The sequence below is a fragment of the Balaenoptera borealis genome (assembly GCF_965194805.1).
Source record: "Balaenoptera borealis genome assembly, chromosome: 5".
Lineage (NCBI taxonomy): Eukaryota > Metazoa > Chordata > Mammalia > Artiodactyla > Balaenopteridae > Balaenoptera > Balaenoptera borealis.
The window spans coordinates 133,143,662-133,167,785 of record NC_138862.1 but is presented as its reverse complement, the minus strand read 5'-3'; the positions used below and the strand labels follow the sequence as shown (position 1 = coordinate 133,167,785).

Below are 24,124 nucleotides of genomic sequence, written 5' to 3'. Positions count from 1 at the left end.
GTATTGTGGTCAGAAAAGATACTTGATATGATTTCAATTTTCTTAAATTTACCAAGGCTTGATTTGTGACCCAAGATATGATCTATCCTGGAGAGTGTTCCATGCGCACTTGAGAAAAATGTGTATTCTGTTGTTTTGGGGTGGAATGTCCTATAAATATCAATTAAGTCCATCTTGTTTAATGTATCATTTAAAGCTGTGTTTCCTTATTTATTTTCATTTTGGATGATCTGTCCATTGGTGAAAGTGGGGTGTTAAAGTCCCCTACTATGATTGTGTTACTGTTGATTTCCCCTTTTATGGCTGTTTGTTAGTATTTGCCTTATGTATTGAGGTGCTCCTATGTTGGGTACATAAATATTTACAATTTTTATATCTTCTTCTTGGATTGATCCCTTGATCATTATGTAGTGTCCTTTTTGTGTCTTGTAATAGTCTTTATTTTAAAGTCTATTTTGTCTGATAGGAGAATTGCTACTCCAGCTTTCTTTTGATTTCCATTTGCATGGAATATCTTTTTCCATCCCCTCACTTTCAGTCTGTATGTGTCCCTAGGTCTTAAGTGGGTCCCTTGTACACAGCATATATACGGGTCTTGTTTTTGTATCCATTCAGCCAGTCTGTGTCTTTTGGTGGGAGCATTTAATCCATTTACATTTAATGTAATTATCGATATGTATGTTCCTATTCCCCTTTTCTTAAATGTTTTGTGTTTGTTATTGCAGGTGTTTCCCTTCTCTTGTGTTTCTTGCCTAGAGAAGTTCCTTTAGCATTTGTTGTGAAGCTGGTTTGGTGGTGCTGAACTCTCTCAGCTTTTGCTTGTCTGTAAAGGTTTTAATTTCTCCATCAAATCTGAATGAGATCCTTGCTGGGTAGAGTAATCTTGGTTGTAGGTTTTTCTCCTTCATCACTTTAAATATATCCTGCCACTCCCTTCTGGCTTGCAGAGTTTCTGCTGAAAGATCGGCTGTTAACCTTATGGGGATTCCCTTGTGTGTTATTTGTTGTTTTTCCCGTGTTGCTTTTAATATGTTTTCCTTATATTTAATTTTTGACAGTTTGATTAATATGTGTCTTGGCGTGTTTCTCCTTGGATTTATCCTGTATGGGACTCTCTGTGCTTCCAGGACTTGATTAACTATTTCCTTTCCCATATTAGGGAAGTTTTCAACTATAATCTCTTCAAATATTTTCTCAGTCCCTTTCTTTTTCTCTTCTTCTTCTGGGACCCCTATAATTCGAATGTTGGTGCATTTAATGTTGTCCCAGAAGTCTCTGAAACTGTCCTCAATTCTTTTCATTTTTTTTTTCTTTATTCTGCTCTGCAGTAGTTATTTCCACTCTTTTATCTTCCAGGTCACTTATCTATTCTTCTGCCTTGGTTATTCTGCTATTGATTCCTTCTAGAGAATTTTTAATTTCATTTGTTGTGTTATTCATCATTGTTTGTTTTCACTTTAGTTCTTCTAGGTTGTTGTTAAAAGTTTCTTGTATTTTCTCCATTCTATTTCCAAATTTTGGATCATCTTAACTATCATTACTCTGAATTGTTTTTCAGGTAGACTGTCTATTTCCTCTTCATTCGTTTGGTCTGGTGGGTGTTTACCTTGCTCTTTCATCTGCTCTGTGTTTCTATGTCTTCTCATTTTGCTTAACTTACAGACACTGTCTGGTGTCTCCTTTTCACAGGGTGCAGGTTCGTAGTTCCCGTTGTTTTTGGTGTCTGCCCCCAGAGGCTAAGGTTGATTCAGTGGTTTGTGTAGGCTTCCTGGTGGAGGGGACTACTGCTTGTGTTCTGGTGGATGAAGTTGGATCTTGTCTTTCTGATGTGCAGGACCATGTCCAGTGGTGTGTTTTGTGGTGTCTGTGACCTTATTATAATTTTTGGTAACCTCTCTGCTAAAGGGTGGGTTTGTGTTCCTGTCTTGCTAGTCGTTTGGCATAGGGTGTCCAGCACTGTAGCTTGCTGGTTGTTGAGTGAAGCTGGGTCTTGGCATTCAGATGGAGATCTCTGGGAGATTTTCGTCATTTGATATTACGTGGAGCTTGCAGGTCTCTGGTGGACCAATGTCCTGAACTCGGCTCTCCCACCTCAGAGGCACAGGCCTGATGCCTGGCCAGAGCACCAAGACCCTGTCATCCACACTGCTCAGAATAAAAGAGAGAAAAAAAAGAAAGAATGAAAGAAAAAAATAAAATAAAGTTATTAAAATAAAGAATAATTATTAAAAATAAATAAAATTTGAAGTAATAAAAAACAGAAAGGAAGAAGAGAGCTACCAAACCAAAAAACAAATCCACCAATGATAACAAGTGCTAAAAACGATACTAAAACAAAAAACAGACAGACATAAGCCTAGGACAAATTGTAAAAGCAAACCTATACAGACAAAATCGCACACAGAAGCATACACATACACAGTCACAAAAAGAGAAAAAGGAAATAATATATATATATATATCGTTGTTCCCCAAGTCCACCGCCTCAATTGGGGATGATTCGTTGTCTCTTCAGGTATTCCACAGATGCAGGATACATGAAGTTGATTGTGGAGATTTAATCCGCTGCTGCTGAGACTGCTGGGAGAGATTTCCCTTTCTCTTCTTTGTTCGCTCAGCTTCTGGAGTTCAGTTTTGGATTTGGCCCCGCCTCTGCATGTAGGTCACCTGAGGGTGTCTGTTCTGGTCCACACAGGACGGGGTTAAAGGAGCAGCTGATTAGGGGGCTCTGGCTCATTCTAACGGGGTGAGGGATGGAGGGGCACTGAATGCGGGGCAAGCCTGTGGTGGCAGAGGCCAGGGGTGACGTTTCAACAGCCTGAGGTGCACCGTGTGTTCTCCCAGGGAAGTTGTCCCTGGATCATGGGACCCTGGCAGTGGCGGGCTGCACTGGCTCCCAGGAGGGGAGGTGTGGATAGTGACCTGTGCTCACACACAGGCTTCTTGGTGGCTGCAGCAGCAGCCCTTAGTGTCTCATGCCCGTCTCTGGGGTCCGTGCTGATAGCCGCGGCTCGGGCCAGTCTCTGGAGCTCGTTTAGGCGGTGCTCTTAATCCCCTCTCCTCGTGCAACGTGAAATAAAGAGGCAAGAAAACGTCTCTTGCCTCTTAGGCAGTTCCAGACTTTTCCCCAGACTCCTTCCCGGCTAGCTGTGGTGCACTAGCCCCTTCAGGCTGTGTTCACGCAGCCAACCCCAGTCCTCTCCCTGCAATCCGACCGAAGCCCGAGCCTCAGCTCCCAGCCCCCGCCCGCCCCGGCGGGTGAGCAGACAAGCCTCTTGGGCTGGTGAGTGCTGGTCGGCACCAATCCTCTGTGCGGGAATCTCTCCGCTTTGCCCTCTGCACCCCTGTTGCTGCACTCTCCTCTGTGGCTCCGAAGCTTCCCCCCCACCACCCCCGTCTCCGCCAGTGAAGGGGCTTCCTAGTGTGTGGAAACCTTTCCTCCTTCATAGCTCCCTCCCACTGGTGCAGGTCCTGTCCCTATTTTTTGTCTCAGTTTTTTGTTTTTTCTTTTGCCCTACCCAGGTACGTGGGGAGTTTCTTGCCTTTTGGGAGGTCTGAGGTCTTATGCCAGCATTCAGTAGATGTTCTGTAGGGGTTGTTCCACATGTAGATGTATTTCTGATGTATTTGTGGGGAGGAAATTGATCTCCACATCTTACTCTTCCGCCATCTTGAATCTCCTCCTGAAGAGAGTCATTTTAACCCACAGTCACACTCCCTGCCAGGAACAGCCTGCCTCCCATAACTGGCTAATGCAGGGATTAAAGGCCTGGCTACTTTCCCCAATTCAGGACAATTCCAAAAGGCCATCACAGCTTCAGAATTCCTAGCAACATCAGCTGAGGCCTTCTCTCTCTTCCCAGCCCTGTTTATTTCTCCTCTGCCTACTGTTTTTGATCCTGAGAGCACTCCCTAATAAGTTTCCCCCATGCAAATCTCCACCTGGAAGTTTGCTTTCTGATGAGCCCAACCTGCTTCGCTTATGGAACTTCCTAACACTGGGCCAATTAGAGGTTGAACACTTTACATATGACGAAAGAAGTACCACAAGGAACAAAAGTGATTTCGCTAGTAAGTTCTGCTACTTATTAACACTAAAATGATTGCCATGTTCATTGGGATGTCAATAAAGACACCCCACTATTTTTTCAAGTCTCACTTTCCATAATATCATATTCATATATTTATTCCAGATGACATTTTAGGTCTTTACAAAGGCCTTATGAGTTCAAGTTTCAAGAGACCAAAGAAGATTCTAAAATGAGATCCATCTGAATTTAGAGGACTTTTCAGACTCAACTTCATGGTATTCAGAACTACATTTATGATCTCTGGCTCCCTTTATAATTTGTTGATCAAAGTAGAAGTTAGGATGATGACTGAAATAGAGTAGAAGTAAAAGCCATTCACTTATTCCAACTTGACTTAAGTTTGAGTTGAGATGTATTCAATTCAAGTAACCTTTTTCTGGTTCTCTCTATTAAAAGCTGTTGCCGTTATTGTTGTTCTTACTTGGAAGGCTAAAAGAAGTCCAGAAGAGGTGACACAGAAAAATTAGGGTCTGGGTCAGAAGTAAGGTTTATCCAACCTAGCACAAGATGGCACAGATAGGTTAGAGCCATTATCAGGAAGCACTAAAGCTATAGCCAGAATAGTGCCAGGTATCAATCGAAGGGTGAGACAAGGAAGAAAATAGGAGAACAAGGAGCTGGCTGATTCTTGAGAAAATAAGACATTGCACAGAATCAAGTATCTGACACAATTTAAAGCACATGGTTCAGAACTAAGCCTGTGTGGATGGTAAGTAGGTGTTGGAGCTTCCTTTCTCAGGTTGCCTGGTACATGTAACAGGAATCCAAGTGGTGACTTCATCTCTGCCTTGGACAACCTCTTAGTTTTCATCCCCTTTTCCCTGCACTCATCTCCTCAATATCTCACCCATTAAAAATAACAGTGGGGACTGGCAGGTGGAGAATGTGATGGTAAAGAGAGAGTCACAAGTCCCCTTAAATGTCAAACCCCAACCATACATGAATTCCTTCTCCACACATATTTCCCCACACTCGAAAAAGCAACAGCTCTCCCATGTACCACATTCTAGGGCACCCTGTGATCACATAACAACAGAGGTCTCCCAAGTGCAATGTACCAGAGAATGGGTTGTTCCCTCCTCTGATGAGGTGGGAGCATCCTGACAGGCAGCTTTGCACAAAAAATCCTGTTTTAGCCTATATGGGGCTGACAGGTAGGGAAAAATGGAAATCTAAATTCCCTCAGTCCGGATTATCCTCTTTTGTAGCATCCTTGATTAGATCACAGCTGGAGAAACAAGGGTGTGACTTGCCCAGACTGTAAGACTCCCGGCCAGAGTTGGTGACTAATAGTACAGAGCTGTAGGTTAGTGTGTGGTTGTTGTTGTTTGTAAACTGTGTCAGGTTAGGTAAAGTAATTCTAATCCTAATTTTGAGATACCTCAGATGAGCCCCAAATATCTTAAAGTGTGACTAAAAATTCTCAAAATAAAGTTGCTCTTCTACTTAAAAATGGGCTACATGAGAGTTTTAGAAAAGGCAGCCCTGTTTGGCCTGGAGAATACACCCAAAATATGTTGGTATCTGCAGTTCCTTTCATACTTCTCTCCCTATAATTCTGGATTGCCAAAAAAATTAGGAATCACTGGCCTGAGGTTTCCAAAGTTAGGGTCTATCCCTTTCCCAAGTGACAGCCACAAAACAAACATGGTATCACACCCCGTCTAAACAAAGGATAAAGATAAACTAAAAAAGAAATATCTAGTAATGTGCTCTGTGACCTTGAGCAACAGCTCTCCCCTTTCTGGGCCTTCTAATTTAATCCAGAAGACCATAAGCTCTAACACCCAGCCCAAAAATGATCTGACCAGACACAGGTCAAACCCCACCCCAAGCCACCTGGAGATTTTACTATTCACGAGGCTTGGCTCCTCCCACTTCCCTTTCAATCCCTTGGTTAAATAGCTTCCCCTCTAATGGCTTTTGCCCTGGAAGCAGCACGTCCCAACTCCAGCCAGAAGCAGCTCACCCCAGCATGAGAGCTGCCACCCTCCTTGTGGCCAAGGCAGCAAGCCTTCGCCTTAGCCTCCTGCTTCTGCTTTCCTTCTGGCTGGACCGAGGTGTGGGAGCCAAGGAGCTGAGGTTTGTGACATTGGTGAGTAGACTTTCCTCATTGCTTTTCCCTTAAAATTGTTACCAGCAGGGGCTGAAAACCAAGTGTCAGGTTTCATTTTACCCTAATGTAGTCTCCTGAAGACCAAACTCAGAAAGCAAGTTTTGCAAGTTCCTCATAATGAAGAGCGAACATGTCCTGACAAAAGCCTGTTTGGTTTGGTTTTTACTTCGCCAATGTTATTTACCTATTCACTTACTTTACAACTGCCTTGAATGTAGATTCCTTTTGATAGCTACTCGAGGCCAGGAGACACCTCCTCTAGGTCTGTTTAGCACCAGAAGCTAAACTGGCTTCATTCAATTTAATGATTATTTGTTGCCAAGCCAAAAAACCATCATTTTCTGAATTAAGTAGCCCCTTCCCTTTTTCCTGATATATTTATAAGCAGTCTTTGAAGCATAAAAGTAAAACTAAACTCGAGTTGTAGGATGACTTCCTGAAACATAGATTTGGTTGACCATTAAAATCATGTTTTCCCCCACCCATGGTATGTGTGACAAGTTAGGAAAGGGGGGATGGGGCAGCTACTGTATATTGTCAAGGAAGGAAAATATACTGTTAGCATCGCCTTAAAAAATAGATAGGGAGAGAGTTTGCAAAGTAAAGGGGATTTACTACTTCTAACTGTCTTGGAATTAATTCCTTTATATCTCTCACTTTCTGTCATGGTCTTTGATTCTCTCTGTTTCTCTATTTCTCTTTTTTCTGTTTCACTCACTGTCTGTCTCTGCCTCTGACCCTCTCCTTGCAATTTGCAGGCTTTCTTGATCTCTTTTTCTTCATCACATTTTTTCATTTGATAGAGTGAAAGTATGCTGATAAGTACATTTTCTTTCTGAAAGAATATCCAAACTTTATTTTTATAATTTCAAGGAAAGTCAACTTTTACTTAAAAATTAAACATGAAGTTCTTATTTTTCTCAGCTTGCTGTACTCAGACTCCTTTCTTTACCTTCTAAAGAAAAATTTCATAACCATATGTTTATGCAAATCATGATTTTTAGTCCAATAAATCTTTACTAGGTCATGAGCCAACAATGAGAGAGAGAGAGAGACCAGAGAAATATATCATCAATTTATTTATGAATGATTCACCAGCTGTCAGACTTCTGTGTTGAAAAAAAAAAAAAAAGCTGTAGAACACTGTGTACTTTATATAGGGAAATCCATGTGAGTTAGACTTTTACTTATATCAGTGTGTTCCTTGCAAACATGTGCATTAAGCAAGTGTAGGGACTCTGCAGGAATTGTACTGTCAACACCATGACAAGCTGGTTGAGGGATAATCCTCTTTGGGATATTACAGTGAACTCTCAGCTAACTGCATCTGGTCCATTCTCTCCTCCATGTTTTACAACAGCTCAGGCTGACTTCCCTTGGCTACCAAACTGTTGTGGGTTTCCTTTCTCCCTCTCCACTCTCAGTTAGCATGTGTTCAGGGACTACAAGTTAATACTAAGTTAATACCTAAGAAATACCTTACAAAGGTAACTCTCTAGGAACTAAAAAATTTAACAATTACCACACATGACTAATGTTAACAATTTTTCCTACCTCAACTTTTTTCCATTAGTGGTAGATTAAGGGCAACTTAATACATCTTTCTTTGCCGGAAGATACCACTGTCTTCTTTTTACTGATTACAGAGAATATCTGACTATAAATGGTTCAATTATATACCCAGGAAATTCCCTAGAAAATTATTAGGAGAACAAGAAAAAAAGAAAGGTACCTCTGATTAAAGTGATAATATTAATGACAATAACCAATAGTTAATTAAATGCTTACTATGTGCCAGGCACTGTTCTGAAATTTCAATGGATTATGTTACATTATCCTCCCAACAACCCTATAAAATAGGGTTACCAGAAAACACAGGATACCCAGTTAAATTTGAACTTCAGATAAACAGCAAATAATTTTTTAGTATGCGTATGTTTCCATGCAATATTTGGCCATGCTGCATTTTTGTTTGCTAAATCTGGAAACCATTCTATAATGTTTTTGTAAAAACCTTATTAACCCTATTAACCCTGTTTTATAGATGAAGAAATTGAGGCACAAAGAGATTAAGCAACTTGCTCATGATCACACAGCTAGGATTTGAACCCAAGCTGTATGATCCCAGAAGCCTGCCCTTAATCACTAGACACATTCTGTTCCTGCTGTGTGTGCCTAACCCAGCACATGAAGCTGAGGCTTCTCCAGCCAGTGTATTGGTTTCACTCATAGTCAGCAAGTGGTTGCCTTGTTTTTCTACTGTGATACAAAAAAACACAAATCTTCCCCGGTTCTGAAAAACTGTTCTTGGCAGAAAGAGCAGGAAACTGTCCAGTTCTTTTTCTCTCTCATGAACAGAGTCACCACATGCTCTTTTGAAACAGGTTCACCAATGTACATCCATTGGAATGCTAGTTTGACAAGTTGTTAACAGGTGTTTCAATAGATCAGATTGGAGAAGAAAACGTGGGTTAAAATGTTTTTAAAGGTCTCTTAAATGCAGAACTTTTCAGTCTTTAATATTCTAATATGTACTGTGGCTTTCAAGGAAAGGATCTAGTAAATTATATTTCCTAAATTTTGACTACAGAATACACCTCCTCTTTTTTCCATAATGTCTCATAGAAAACCCTTAGAGAATTGCTGTTTTATAATTTATAAAGAGAATAATAAGTATGGTGAGTCTCAAGGTACCCATCAACCAGGTTCAGTAATTATCACTCATGGCCAACCTTGTTTCATCTATATGCTGATGCACTCCTAATGGACTTTTAAAAAGTAATCCCATACATCATTATTCCATCCATAAATAGGGAAATGCCATTTTAAAGCATTCTCTCTCCCCTAAGCCAGGAAAAACCACAAGTTCAGGTGATCTCAAAGAGAACAATTCCTTCTCATTCTACCTGGGTTTTACAAAGAAAGGGATGATAAGTCACAAAGTCTCATTCTTCGTGGTTAACCATGCAAAATTTCTGCTCAAGTAATAGAATAGCCTTGATGGAAATAGCCTCCAAATCTTCAGCACATCATCTCTATACTGGGATGGGTAACTTCCATACTGTGGTTAGGTAAACTCAAATGGTCTGGCCACCACACACTTCCAGGGATGGCAGACCTTCTGGGTTCTTCCTCAATCCTCCTAGGAAAGCAAAAGATTGACAATTTACTGCTCAGGCTGGCAGTCTAATACTGTTACCAGTTTTCTAATGTTATGTGCTAAAATAAAAGTTCAAAGCCATACCTAGGAAAATATTGAACTTTCATTAATTCAAGTTCTAGCATCATTTACCAGGTGTAGGACTGAGAACAGGTCACTTAATCCATCTGAGCCTCAAATTTCCTAAACTTAAAGTTGGGGATAATGATCATAACTATAATTTCTATTTCACAAAGTTGTCTTTAGGTTCAAATGGCATGATATACATATGTAAGTGTGAACCATGATACAAATGTAAGGTGCTGCTGTTAGTCACCAGTCTAAAACAGAAACTTTCCAACTTTTTGGATAAAATCTAGGTAAGCCTTAATTATTCATTTTTTAAATTGTGGTAAAATACGCAGGACATAAAATTTTCCACTTTAACCATTTTAAGTGTACAGTTCAATTGCATTAGGTGTATTCACATTGTTGTGTTACCATTAAAAGTATCCATCTCCAGAATTCCCTTCATCTTGCAAAACTGGAACTTCGTAACTATTAAACAGCAATTCCCCAGCCTCCTCCCCCTCAGCCCCCACAATCACCATTCTACTTCCTGACTCTATGAATTTGACTACTTCACATACCTTGTGTAAGTGGAATCATACAGTACTTGTCTTTTTGTGACTGGCTTATTTTACTTAATGTCCTTAAGGTTCTACATGATCCTTCATTATTTTTCAGCAAAGAAAACTTAAGGTATTAGATAGTTATCATGTCCTCTAGAACCACAGGCTAACAGCTTACCTTGTTTGTACTCAAGTCTCCCTCACCTGTGAATTCTAATGTATTTTTGTCTTGGGGGAGACACACATCTGTGTGTAAGTACGGCTTGAGGAGGGGAGAAGCTGGAAGGGAGAATAGAGAGGGGATAATACCACAGGTCAGGAAAAGCACAGTGAAGACCTGAGTTGGATCAGAAAGCAGTAGAATTGGAAAAGAAAAAAAGAGTTTCTTTTAAAAATTGTGAGGGCAGAAGAATCCCTGTGGATTGACTCTGGATATTAAGGAAGAGAAAGAAGTCAAAATGACCCTGTTTTCTAATTTTGGTTGTTGGAAAAATGATGAAGCCATGAGATAGGGTACGTGAAAGGCATTAAACATTTGAACTTCTTAAAAAAAAATATGAGAGGGAATTCCCTGGCGGTCCAGTGGTTGGTACTCAGTACTTTCTCTGCTGGGGCCCTAGGGTTCAATCCCTGGTTGAGGAACTAGGATCCCACAAGGCACGCGGCGCCAGCAAAAAAAAAAAAAAAAAAAAAAAAAAAAAAAAAAAAATAGAAGAAGAAGAAACGAAATAAGGGATATAAACACCAAAGAAATTTATAATATTATGTATTACACAATACCATACAGCACAGTGGTTAAAAGTACAGGCTCATGAATCAGGCCACCGGGGTTTGAATACCAGCTCAACCTTTTCCAAGCTGTGTGACTTTGGATGAGTAACTTAACCTACCTGTGTCTCAGTTTCCTCATCAGTAAAAATGGGGATAATAGTGCTTCATGGAGTTATTGTGAGGCTTAACTGATTTAATACACAAAAGTACTTAGAAGCCTATCTGGTAAATGCCTAAAACATTGTAACCATTGTGTTGTGTTGACTATAAACAGTCACACAATTATCTCGTGTATCTTTCATAATGTTCACATAACCAGTTAATTAAAATGTCAATTTTTTTCTGTTTATTTCTTTTATTCTCAAAGGATGAAGTATTTTCATGTCTTTTTTCGTTTAAAATTGATCAATTTTCTTCCCAGCTTTGGGCCCCTGGCACAATAAAAACTGGAAAAATATATATATTTGAAACGTGACAAGAAGTTAAACAGATTTTACTCATTTCAACCATTGTTTGACTTACTAATCGGCTGATTTACTGGTACTTCTTAACTTTTGGCTAGAATAGATTACTGATTGCCCTTTTATTTGCCTTCATCTTCATTGTTGTTTGAACAGTACCTTTGAACACAGACAGAAACTTCTCAAGTCCTATAAACCTCTTTTTCACTTCTATAAAAATAAGAATTACAGTTACAGCTACCATACTGTAAGCATCCACTAGATGCCAGGCTCTTTACATTTTGTATTTTGAATCCTCCAAATGACCCAGTAAGGCATGTGACATTGTCTTGTTATTACATAACAGTAATGGAAAGGAGCTGTGGTGTCCTGGGTGCTGTAACTCTCTGGTGGCACATCTCCAACTTGTGGACTGGCTTATAAAAGACGTACCAGATAAAACTCTCCCCTGGAAAGCAAAAACCAGGGTTCTTGCCTCAGCTCACAAACAGCCCTTCAATCTCTCTCCCCTGCACTGTGGCTCCCTAATCGCCAGGGCCAAAGAGCAGCGAAGCCATCCATGCGGACCTACAGGTCTTTCAGAGACATTTGCTGGACAGACCACTGTGAACTGAGGGTTGGTGCTGGGACAAGTAGGGGGTCACTTCAGTTTACTTACACAGGCTTCTCCCACTTTTATGCTAATGCATTTTGCAAATTTTGAATGTGGTGAACAGATCAGGGACATTATATTGGGCTCATGTCATTTCAGTCAGCCAGCTTGCCACCATGGGCTCTTGAAAGCTTTCAAAGTGCCCTAAATCCAAAGGAAGAATTAGTTTTTCTTTTCAGTCAGGGAAATAAAAGTGGGAGAGAGATGATTAGAAATTAATAGAAATATTTCCTGAAGGAGAAATATTTCCCTTTGCTCAACTGGTAGTTCTTATTTGCCCTAATATGCTGCCCACTGTTGCCAGCAGGAAAGGCATACAGCAAGTAGCTAAGTTAAGGCCTGAATAATATTTATAAAAACAACAACCAAAATAATAGTAACACACATAATAACAAATCTCATGTACTGAGTGCATCCTATGTGTTCAGTACTATGATGATGGCTTTGCATATATTACACATTTAATTCTCATGATCCTCCTGCATAGGAAACAGTGATTTTCTCATTTTACAGCGAGGGAAATCGAGACATGCAAAAGTTTAAGTTAAATCGTTTTCCCAGGATCATCTGGCAAGGTGTTGAACTCAGGTCTAACCGACTCAAGCCCAGAGCTTTTCTGAGACGTCATGCAGTTCCACTCAATATAACACATAGTTTCATCCCTCCCCTCTCCTGTAGGCCTCTGTATTCTCCTATGCCCTGGATACCTCTCATTAGCATGCCAGGCCTTTCGGCCTTCCTCATGGTGAGTGCAGGGCATATTCCTACCCTGAGTCCTTTCACAGCTAGTCGGCTTCCCTTCTTACCTCTGAAGTGGCATTCATTTACTTGACTCATTCATTTCTACCCGAACTCTTTCACTTTTTAATTCTCTTTACTAACAGAGTTATTTCTCAGTTCCTAAAAGAAGAAAATAAAATAAACTTTGATTCATGGCAAGGTTTGTGCATCAAGAGATTTTTCATGAGCATACCTAACAAAATAAGGAGTGGAGTTTAATGACACGAGCAAAGGTCCCTTTTAGAATTTCCAGAATCATCCCAAAGTTGTGTGATGTGTCTTGAATTCCAAACCTGGAAGGACCCAGCACAGCCAAAAATTAATTAATTAATTAATTAATTAATTAAAAAAAAAAAAAGAATGTAAGGGGAGAACATGGCGGTGGGCAGGGCTATATCGGGTAGGGTCTAGTGAGCCATTGTAAGGACTTTGGATTTTATGCAAAGAGTAATGGGAAATGATATAATGTCTGACAGTGAGGGGGAATAAATTAAACAAGACTGGCCACACATGAGTTGATCATTTTTGGAGCAAATGGTGAACTCATAGGGGCTCATTATAAAAATCTCTATTTTTTTTTTTTTAATTTTTATTTATTATTTATTTATTATGTTTATTTTTGGCTGTGTTGGGTCTTCGTTTCTGCGTGAGGGCTCTCTCCAGTTGCGGCGAGTGGGGGCCACTCTTCATCGTGGTGTGCGGGCCTCTCACTATCGCGGCCTCTCTTGTTGCGGAGCACAGGCTCCAGACGCGCAGGCTCAGTAGTTGTGGCTCACGGGCCCAGTTGCTCCGCGGCATGTGGGATCCCCCCAGACCAGGGCTCGAACCCGTGTCCTCTGCATTGGCAGGCAGACTCTCAACCACTGCGCCACCAGGGAAGCCCAAAATCTCTATTTTTTTTATATCTTTCTAATTTTCTGCAAAAAAAAAAAAAATGTAATAGAATGAGAGGATATTAGAGAGTTCTAAGCAATCAAGAGACTATTCTGATTGACATTTTAAAAAGAGCACTTGACTGTTGCCAGGGAAGGGGGACTGGACATCATGTCCTCCAGTCATCAGGGTCTCCACATCCTACACAGTGCACCAAATCTGGTTAGCAGGCTCGATGGAGCAGGATCAGTCACATGGGTACCAAATCGTGGTTCTTTCTAAAAAGTTACCTGTGATTTAAAAGGGTGAAGTGAATGTGATGTGGTGGGGAAAACAATGGGCTAGCAATCATGGGAAGCAGGAGATCTGCATGGCTAACTCCATCTCTTTGAGCCTCAGTTTCCTTATTTTTTCAGTGTAGCAATAGTGCTGACCTGTCCTCACAGAGTTGTAAGAATTAAAAGAGATGGCAGGTTGTACAAAACCATGGAGGGTAGCACAGACATAAGTGGTTGTTATTATCTTGGATGTCTTCCTTTTGCAATTACCACCAGTACTGCAAATAGTCCTACTGCTAATAATATAGTCTTAGATTTCTAAAGGATTTGTTGGAGTGTGATTGCTGGACTGAGAACAGAGGTTATAAATATGGCAGGAAAGCAGTTAAGAAGATTGCCCTGCACAGACTTAAAAAAATGCCTGGGCATAGTCCAAAGGCTCCAGCTAAACTGGAGAGATTTCAGAAGCTCAAGAATGCTACCTACGTGTGCTTGAAGGCACAGGCGCGTGAGCACACACACACACATTTTGATTTCTAGCACTGGAGGTGGGAGATGGTTTATTAAGTGTTTCTGTGGAACACCCCTTCCATAGAGTTCATAGCATGTTTGAGCCACTACCTCAGAAACCCTGAAAACCTATGGAAATGTAGGGAAGTACAATTATTCCTGACCTGTAAAAACAGAGCAGGAAAGTTTGCCCATGTCCCATGGTTTTGTTCCAGCTCTGCTCTTTAAAATATTCCTCTAAGGGGACGGCACTTGTTTTTCTCCCCAGGCCATGCTGTCATTTTGTTGCATAACCTCAGTTTTATCTTTTAAATAATGTTTGGGGATGTTTCTTACATCAAGGTTTTGGTTTCCTCTGATGCAACATAACCCTCCCCCTGCCACACACACACACACACAGCTTCCAATCTCAGTTCATAAAAAAGCCCCAGATCCCAGATTGTCCACTGGTGGGACACTGAGGGGTATGTTTGAGCAGAGAGAAGCGAGCCTCTGCATGGGTTCAGAAGCTGGTGTTGGACTCACACAGCCTGTATTTGCACCTCTGCTCTACCACTTACACACTGTGTGACCTTGGGCAGGTCACTTAACTAAAGTCAGTTTCCTGGCTTGTGAAATGAAGATAATGATAGTAACTGCTTTGTATAATTGATAAGAGGATTAAATGTATGAGAAGCACTTAGCACAGCTTCTAGGACAAAGCAAGCCTTCAAAAAGTATTGAGGGGTTATTGTGGTTATAGGCTGGTAGGAAGTGTTGTAAATTATTTTACTACAATGCCTCTCATCCAACTTCTCTTTGGCTAACTCAGTGGCTCTCAACTAGGGGTGGTTTTGCCCCATACGGTACATTTGGCAATGTCTGGAGACTTTTCGATTGTCACAACTGGGGAATGTTACTGGCATCTAGGGGGCAAGGGCCTGGGACGCTGCTAAACATCCTACAATGCACAGGACAGCCCCCCACAGCCAAAATGTCAACAGTGCTGAGGTTGAGAAACCCTGGAAACTAAATGATGTGAGGTTTATAATTCAATGAAACCATATAATAACCTTAGTTACTCAGATCTGGGATGCGAAAAGTGTAAAAAGTGTTTTGATTGTAGAAAGAGAAGCACTAATGATTAGCCTTGACAATTTCTGATCAAGTCACCCCTAGTGGCTAGTAACTGTAGATGCTCATCAGAGAGTATGCAGCCTTTCTTCCAGCCATGAGGTGACCATTCATGACAATAATTCCTTACCTGACCAAAATAGTTTCTTAAGATTCACCACACCATTGTCCCTCTGTTTGCCATAGCCTATTCTACTGAGATTTCAATTTCTCACCAGTTCAGGGGGCCAAAAGATAAGTTTTATTCAGACACCAGAGACACCATTCCAAGTTTTAGAAGCCTCCCTCATTTTCCTGGAATCCCATCTCAAAGATGACTAAAGTCTGAGATCGTTCTAGGGACACTTCTGTGTCTGCTGAACTATTTTACAGGATTTAAAAAGTGTAGGCTCTTGGCTTTCTTTCCAATGGAGCACTCTAGCCAGGTAATAAGAGTGACAAGTGCAGGAAATTTCAGAGAATTCGAGTCGTTATGCAGCCCTCCTCTGTATTAAAAATATTTGCTGACATCAGTGCAGACCTCATCTTTTATTTATTGAGTTTTTCTTTCCTTATCTTTTGCTTATAAAATAGCTTTGTGTTTGGTTTGGTATTCTATTCAGAAAGCATAGTAGAATCAAAGAACCAAGGTTGCAAAAGTATAGACGACTCTCCCCAAAGAGTAAAATGTGCAATCAAAAAAGCACAATGTTTGTTTCTGTGTATGGTGTTAGGGAGTGTTCTAATTCCATTCTTTTACATGTAGCTGTCCAGTTTTCCCAGCACCACTTACTGAAGAGACTGCCTTTCTCCATTGTATATCCTTGCCTCCTTTATCAAAAATAAGGTGACCATATGTACATGGGTTTAACTCTGGGCTTTCTATCCTGTTCCATTGATCTATATTTCTGTTTTTGTGCCAGTACCATACTGTCTTGATTACTGTAACTTTGCAGTATAGTCTGAAGTCCAGGAGCCTGATTGCTCCAGCTCTGTTTTTCTTTTTCAAGATTGCTTTGGCTATTCGGGGTCTTTTGTGTTTCCATACAAATTGTGAAATTTTTTGTTCTAGTTCTGTGAAAAATGCCAGTGGTAGTGTGATAGGGATTGCATTGACTCTGTAGATTGCTTTGGGTAGTAGAGTCTTTTTCACAATGTTGATTCTTCCAATCCAAGAACATGGTACATCTCTCCATCTATTTGTATCATCTTTAATTTCTTTCATCAGTGTCTTGTAATTTTCTGCATACACGTCTCTTGTCTCCTTGGTAGGTTTATTCCTAGGTATTTTATTCTTTTTGTTTCAGTGGTAAATGGGAGTGTTTCCTTAAATTCATTTTCAGATTTTTCATCATTAGTGTATAGGAAGGCAAGAGATTTCTGTGCATTAATTTTGTTTCCTGCTACTTTACCAAATTTATTGATTAGCTCTAGTAGTTTTCTGGTAGCATCTTTAGGATTCTCTACGTATAGTATCATGTCATCTGCAAACAGTGACAGCTTTACTTCTTCTTTTCCGATTTGGATTCCTTTTATTTCTTTTTCTTCTCTGATTGCTGTGGTCAAAACTTCCAAAACTATGTTGAATAATAGTGGTGAGAGTGGACAACCTTGTCTAGTTCCTGATCTTAGAGGAAATGGTTTCAGTTTTTCACCATTGAGAACAATGTTGACTGTGGATTTGTCATATATGGCCTTTATTATGTTGAGGTAAGTTCCCTCTGTGTCTACTTTCTGGAGGGTTTTTATCATAAATGGGTGTGAATTTTGTCAAAAGATTTTTCTGCATCTATTGAGATGATCATATGGTTTTTCTCCTTCAGTTTGTTAATATGGTCTATCATGTTGATTGATTTGCGTATATTGAAGAATCCTTGCATTCCTGGGATAAACTCAAATTGATTAAAGACCAAAATGTAAGGCCAGACATGATAAAACTCTTAAGAGGAAAACATAGGCAGAACACTCTATGACATTAATCACAGCAAGATCCTTTGTGACCCACCTCCTAGAGAAATGGAAATAAAAACAAAAATAAACAAATGGGACCTAATGAAACTTAAAAGCTTTTGCACAACAAAGGAAACCATAAACAAGATGAAAAGGCAACCCTCAGAATGGGAGAAAATATTTGCAAATGAAGCAACTCACAAAGGATTAATTTCCAAAATTTACAAGCAGCTCATGCAGCTCAATATCAAAAGAACAAACAATCCAATCCAAAAATGGGCAGAAGACCTAAACAGACACTTCTCCAAAGAAGATATACAAATTGCCAACAAACACATGAAAGGATGCTCAACATCACTAATCATTAGAGCAATGCAAATCAAAACTACAATGAGGTGTCACTTCACACCAGTCAGAAATGGCCATCATCAAAAAATCTACAAACAATAAATGCTGTAGAGGGTGTGGAGAAAAGAGCACCCTCTTGCACTGTTGGTGGGAATGTAAATTGATACAGCCACTATGGAGAACAGTATGGAGGTTCCTTAAAAAACTGAAAATAGAACTACCATGTAACCCGGCAATCCCACTACTGGGCATATACACTGAGAAAACCATAATTCAAAAAGAGTCATGTACCACAATGTTCATTGCAGCTCTATTTACAATAGCGAAGACATGGAAGCAACCTAAGTGTCCATTGATGGATGAATGGATAAAGAAGATGTGGCACATATATACAATGGAATATTACTCAGCCATAAAAAGAAATGAAACTGAGTTATTTGTAGTGAGGTGGATGGATCCAGAGACTATCATACAGAGTGAAGTAAGTCAGAAAGAGAAAAACAAATATCGTATGTTAACACATATATATGGAATCTAAAGGAAAAAAATGGTTCTGAAGAACCTAGGGGCAGGACATGAATAAAGACGCAGATGTAGAGAATGGACTTGAGACATGGGGAGGGGGAAGGGTAAGCTGGGACCAAGTGAGTGAGTGGCATGGACATATATACACTACCAAATGAAAAACCGAAAGCTAGTGGGAAGCAGCCGCATAGCCCAGGGAGATCAGCTCGGTGCTTTGTGACCACCTAGAGGGGTGGGATAGGGAGGGTGGGAAGGAGATGCAAGAGTGAGGAGATATGGGGATATATGTATATGTATAGCTGATTCACTTTGTTATAAAGCAGAAACTAACACAGCATTGTAAAACAATTATACTCTAATAAAGGTGTTAAAAAAAAAAAGCACGATGACATGCATACAAATCCAGTAGGATGTTCTTAAATTGTTGAAAATTAGATTTTCTAATCTTCCACTGGCAAGTCCTTTATCCCTAACCTCCTAAAAACTAATAAATCATTGGCTCAAGATGGTCACAAATTGTATGTAGCATTTAAAAGCCACTATTATTATATGTTTAAAAGTTAACACTATTATTACTGTAATCATAATTAAGGAAGGAATACTTCTCAGCAGAGTTTGTCTACAATAAAGTGATCTTGCTAAGCTTAGTATTCCTTCTTGCCCTACCTGATGTGTAAACCAGTCTCCATGTGTGGGTCGCCTGACTACTAATGGCTCATCATCTTGTTATTCACATTACCTGAAACAATAACAGTTCACTAACAGTTTTCCTGTGTTTCATGTAATGTGAATAACAAGATGATGAGCCTTTAGAACGTGTTAGTGAACTTAGAACAGCAGTTCTTAACCTGAGATTTACTTGGGGAGGTCTTTAAAATCCTAATGCCCTGACTGCATCCCAAACTAATTAAACTAGAATCACAAGATGTGGGATCCAGTCCTCAGAAATTTTTTAACTCTCCAGGTGATTCCAATGAATAGACAAGGTGGAGAACCAGAGGTTTAGAAGAAAAATCTTTCATTATGAGCAGAGGCAAAACACCTAAGTTAAGTTTGTAACATTACTACCTCAATCTATTTTCAGGTTTTTAGGCATGGAGACCGAAGTCCCATCGAAACCTTTCCTAACGACCCCATTAAGGAATCCTCATGGCCACAAGGATTTGGCCAACTCACTCAGGTTGGTTGGATTTCACCAACAAGTTACTGATGAGTCTCAAGGGAAACTCTGTGGGATTGTTACATATTGAAACCATATAACTACTTTACTCGTATCTGGGAAAGTGTTTTGCACAGTTACCTGGGATCTAAAAAGTGTAAAATGTGTTTTGATTGTGGAAAGAGAAGCACTAACGATTAGCCTCAACAATTTCTGATCATGATCAAGTCACACCTAGTGACTAGTAACTGTAGGAAAATTGTATAGAATTGCCTGTTTTTATCTTTTTTACCCTGTTGGCTTCGTTAAAGCATAAGAGTCGTGCATGGACAACAGAATACATGAGTTTAAAGATGCTGAAGAGAGCCAAGAATTGCTTACAAGCCAGTTTCTCAGGCTCCACCTGAGAAAGTAGAAAATAATCCTGAATCAGCAGAGTTGGAAAAACATGATTCCTTTGGAAGTGCTGTTGCCGAAATTGATTTTTGGTCAGACGGATGTATTGGGATTGAACCTTCCTTAAAAGTGGTCAAACACAGGGAGCCCTACTTCCTAAAGAGCACCCAAGAAGGTGAACTGGGGAACAAAAGCATCTGTGGTCATGTTCCAGTGCCTGGCCCCCTTCACCTGTAAGAGTGGATTACCCTTCTGTTTGGAGCCACAGGGCCAGTGCGTTGCTTCTGTCCCAACCAAAATATTGTTTAAACTTATTAAGAAAATGTCATAGAATGTTTAGAGGTGGATACCTCCAAATTTAATGGGTTTTGATCTTGGCTAAACATTGGAACTACTCGGAGAGCTTTACAAAATATTGTTGTCTGCCTGGGAGGGTCTTATTTAATCGATCTAGGGTGCAGCCTGGACATTGGGAGTTTTAGAAACTCCTTGGTTGATCAGTTGACTCTAATGTGTAGCCAAGGCTGAGAATTACTGCCCTAACTTAATAGTCTCAATGAGGAGAAAATGCAAAGAGGCTATTTGAGGCCAGTATCTTCCAGCTCCCAGGTCAGAGGTCTTCCCACCATAGACTACATTGCTTCTGGCTCCCTGAAAAAGAGAAGGGTTATAAAAACTCAGGGCTGCTTCGTAATGCTTAGGGCTCTGTCGAGACTCCTGTTCCCTCGCAAAGTTCCAGTAAAACCAAAAGATTCTTCCAGACTGTGGGATCTGGATTCTTCTTCTGGTATTCTCTCGACTAGCCACCAGTTTCTCCTAAAGCAGTGTTGCTCAGCCTTCCAAGTGCAAATGAATCATTTGAGGATCTTGTCAAAATGCAGATTCTAATTCATTGGGTCTGACATGGTCTGAGATTCTGCATTTCTAACATACTCTTAAATGATGCCCATGGTGCTGATACATGGCCACTTTGAAGTAGCAAGGTTCTAGAGCTCAAATTCCTGCCCTTAACTAGGTACTTTCAATCTGTGTAGTGACAAAGCAATTGTTCTGAGTTCAGTGGTTCTCAAAGTGTGGTCCCTGGATGAGTAACATCACCATCACCTGGAGACTTGTCAGAAATGTAAATTCTCTGGCCCTACCCACTGAACTAGAAACTCTGGGGTTGACTCCTGGGAATCTTTGTTTTTAATGAGCTCTCCAGGTGATTCTGTGCATGCTAGTGTTTGAAAACCACTGCTCTATAGAAGATGACTACTTCCTTAAAAGTTAGCTTTAAGTTAGAACAACAAATTATACCCAAAGTACCTGCTTCTTCAGCTATCCAGGTCATTCAGGAAATGCACAAACCTCAAAGCACACATTATTCTTTTCCTACCTCTTTTCCCATCTAGAAGGGTAGCCAGGAGTGACAAACAAATGAGGGAGTGGGACCAAGCAGAAGCCACAGCGATCACATCTTTTCTGACTCCTGAAGCTCTGGCGAGGCTCTGGATTAGAGACAGACTAGAATGCAATGTTTCCCAAAGTATGGTGCTCTACTACATGGATCTGAATCACTCAAGGCACTTGTTAAAATGCAGGTTCCAGGGCTACACCCAGGATCCAATGAGCTGGAATCTCTGGGGGGAAATGCTGAGGAATCTGCATTTCAACAAGCACCCTAGATAATTTTGCTTCTGACGCACAGTAATGCTTGAGGATCAATGAGCTAAGGCATTGCTTCTCAACGATTAATTGCCAACAGAATCTTAATGAGCTTGTTAAAAACAGATTCCTGAGCTCCACCCCCAACGATTCTGATTTAGTAGGTCAAGGGTGGGGCCCAAGAATTTGGTTTCTAACATACTCCCAAGTGATGCTAATATTGCTGATCCACAGACCACACTTTGAGTAACAGGCTCTAGTTTTTCATGAACCAGACATAAATGAACTGTGCAGATAATAAATCATTGCACCCAGAGGTTGAAAGTGATCTTTAGATTCATCAAGTCCAACCTGTTATCAGATAGTTGAATTTCTTCCACATGGTAACCAGCCCTTGAAATTCTCTGCCACAAAAATGAACCATTGAATGCTCTACCACACCAGAGATGAACCATTTACTTAGATCAATCACCAGTTATTAACTGTACAAGGCTCTATGTTAACTGTTAATGACAATGAATTGAGTTTTCTCAGGGAGTCATGATGAAAGATTACAGCTCTCTTTTCCTGTTTTCATTTAAAAATGTGTTGTTATTGTGTAACTATTAAAGTACACCATTGTTCACTCTACATAATCAATGAGGAGAGATGAGACACATAGCTTCACAGAACTTACTTTCACTAATTTTTGCTTTTATTTGTTCCCATAGCTGGGCATGGAGCAGCATTATGAACTTGGACAATATATAAGGAAACGATATGAAAAATTCTTGAACAAGTCCTATAGACACGAACAGGTAAGTTGGGAAGCTAATAGTGGGAACTTTGTCCCTTGAAATAATTTAGCATAATGTATTTGTAAAAGTTCCCTCTTTCTCAAAGAACTTATAAAAGTCAGATGTCTTGTTTACAAATGTACTCCTTAAAAAAAAAAAAGTATGAATATAAGTAAGTCCAACTTGGACACCTACGGTACTTAGGCTTGGCAAGTAGCCACCACTTGATTGGTCTCTTTTGCCAATTCAGCTGTTGGCATACCAGGTTGTTTTATGCCATGGCATGCTCATAATACTGTCTCTTCCATAATAGGTATTATGATCATGATGCTACCACAATGTCTGCTAATATTTTAGTGTAGGTGTCCTGCCCTTTCTCAAATACACTATTAGCTCCATAGGAAAAAAAACCACAGTTCCTCTCAATTGGATTCTGCTTTGATTTTCCCACTCTAGGTTTATGTTCGAAGCACGGATATTGACCGGACTTTGATGAGTGCTATGACAAACCTTGCAGCCCTATTTCCCCCAGAAGGTATCAGCGTCTGGAATCCCAGCCTACCCTGGCAGCCCATCCCGGTGCACACAGTCCCTGTTTCTGAAGATCGGGTCAGTATTATGGAAAACAGGGGGATTTCATTGGTTCTGGAAGAAGAAAGGAAGGTTGCTCAGGACTTGTGGAGTTGGGAATCTGGACACTTCATGGGCTGTGCAGTCTTAATTCTTTCCTAAATAAAGGTGCAAAGGACATAGAAAGTCCTAACAGGAGGGAGTAGCAACAGAATTTCTTTTTAGAGTTTTATTATCCACTTTGTTTTGCAAGTCTTTCAAATTTTGGCAATCCCCATTCCTAGGCAGGGTCAAAAAGAAAGATCTAATTACATAATTAGTGCCCAACACGTTATATGTGTCATCATATTTACCTTTCATAACAACCTTGAATGGCCAATATTATTGTCCTTCTTTTCCAGCCAGGGAAAAAAGTGCTCAGAGAAGTCAAACAAAATAGATCCAAAGTCACACAGCTGATAAACATCACTACTGAGACTAGAACCAGGCTGATCTCATTCCAGAGCAGTTTCCTTTAGTGTAAACTAGTGGTTCTCAAAGTTAGCTGCCTGTTAGAATCACCTGGAAATTTTTAAAAATCCTGATGCCCAGGGCACATGCCATAATAAATCAGAATCTCTGAAGGTGGGACCCAGGCATCAGTACTTTTTAAAAATCTCCCTAGATGATTCTAGTGGACAGCCAAGTCTGAGAACAAGTACCATAAACCAAGTTGCCTAAATGAGGTTGTTTGAGAGAAATTCTCAAATTTATTTACACTAGGTGGGACTGACCAAGAACTCTTTTATCTTTTCAGAGAAATCGCTATTTTTTTAAATAGTAATAAATAAATCTAACTAATCTTCCAGATGTGGAATTTAGGACTGTGTGAAGGAAATAGTTTGGGACAAGGAACCCTTCCTAATTCCCCTGCAGTCACATTATAACATGACCATCTCCTCTCTTTATGACTGAGGCTTAACATGACTACCAGACTTAGAATGTTGCTCAGAGAGCTCTGGGGTGGGTTACCAAGAAATCTGGCTTAATTGCTGAAACTGGTGACTTAAGAATTTTTCCCAAGTGCTTTGTAGAAACAGCTTAACCCTGTCAACCTCACTCTAGGTAAATCTACTCCAGTCAAATTTTCTGCTGTTTCCTGAAAAGACAGGAAAGATTTATTTATGTCTCTTTCCATCACAGAATCAGAAGGGAATCATTATGCTTATCAGTGTTCTTAGGAGCTTGTGAATATTTTCTTCCAAAAAGAAAAAATTTCACTTTTACCACAGCCTTTTCTACAAAGATAAAGACTGGACGGAAGCACCAAATTTAGCCAATATAGACCAGGGTCTTTAATCTTGAAAGATAATTATTAA

General features: G+C 40.2%; 1 protein-coding gene and 1 pseudogene across 8 annotated transcripts in view; one reads left to right on the top strand and one right to left on the bottom strand.

Annotated features, from left to right (window-relative positions):
- Positions 1-24,124, bottom strand: part of LOC309629538 (protein SEC13 homolog pseudogene) — a 117,609-nt pseudogene that overhangs the window by 26,160 nt on the left and 67,325 nt on the right. The gene's annotated exons all lie outside the window — the stretch shown is intronic.
- The window catches only part of ACP3 (acid phosphatase 3), a 39,347-nt gene continuing 18,340 nt past the window's right edge, over positions 3,118-24,124 (top strand). Inside the window, exons 1-4 of one of the 7 annotated variants that reach the window (XM_082393722.1) lie at positions 3,118-6,186; positions 19,303-19,398; positions 22,131-22,217; positions 22,653-22,805. In XM_082393722.1, coding sequence (XP_082249848.1) covers positions 6,067-6,186; positions 19,303-19,398; positions 22,131-22,217; positions 22,653-22,805 — 456 coding nt within the window. In that variant the 5' untranslated portion in view covers positions 3,118-6,066. The remainder of the gene's footprint in view (positions 6,187-19,302; positions 19,399-22,130; positions 22,218-22,652; positions 22,806-24,124) is intronic. The other 6 variants (XM_082393720.1, XM_082393723.1, XM_082393717.1 and 3 more) reach the window with 6 other exon arrangements.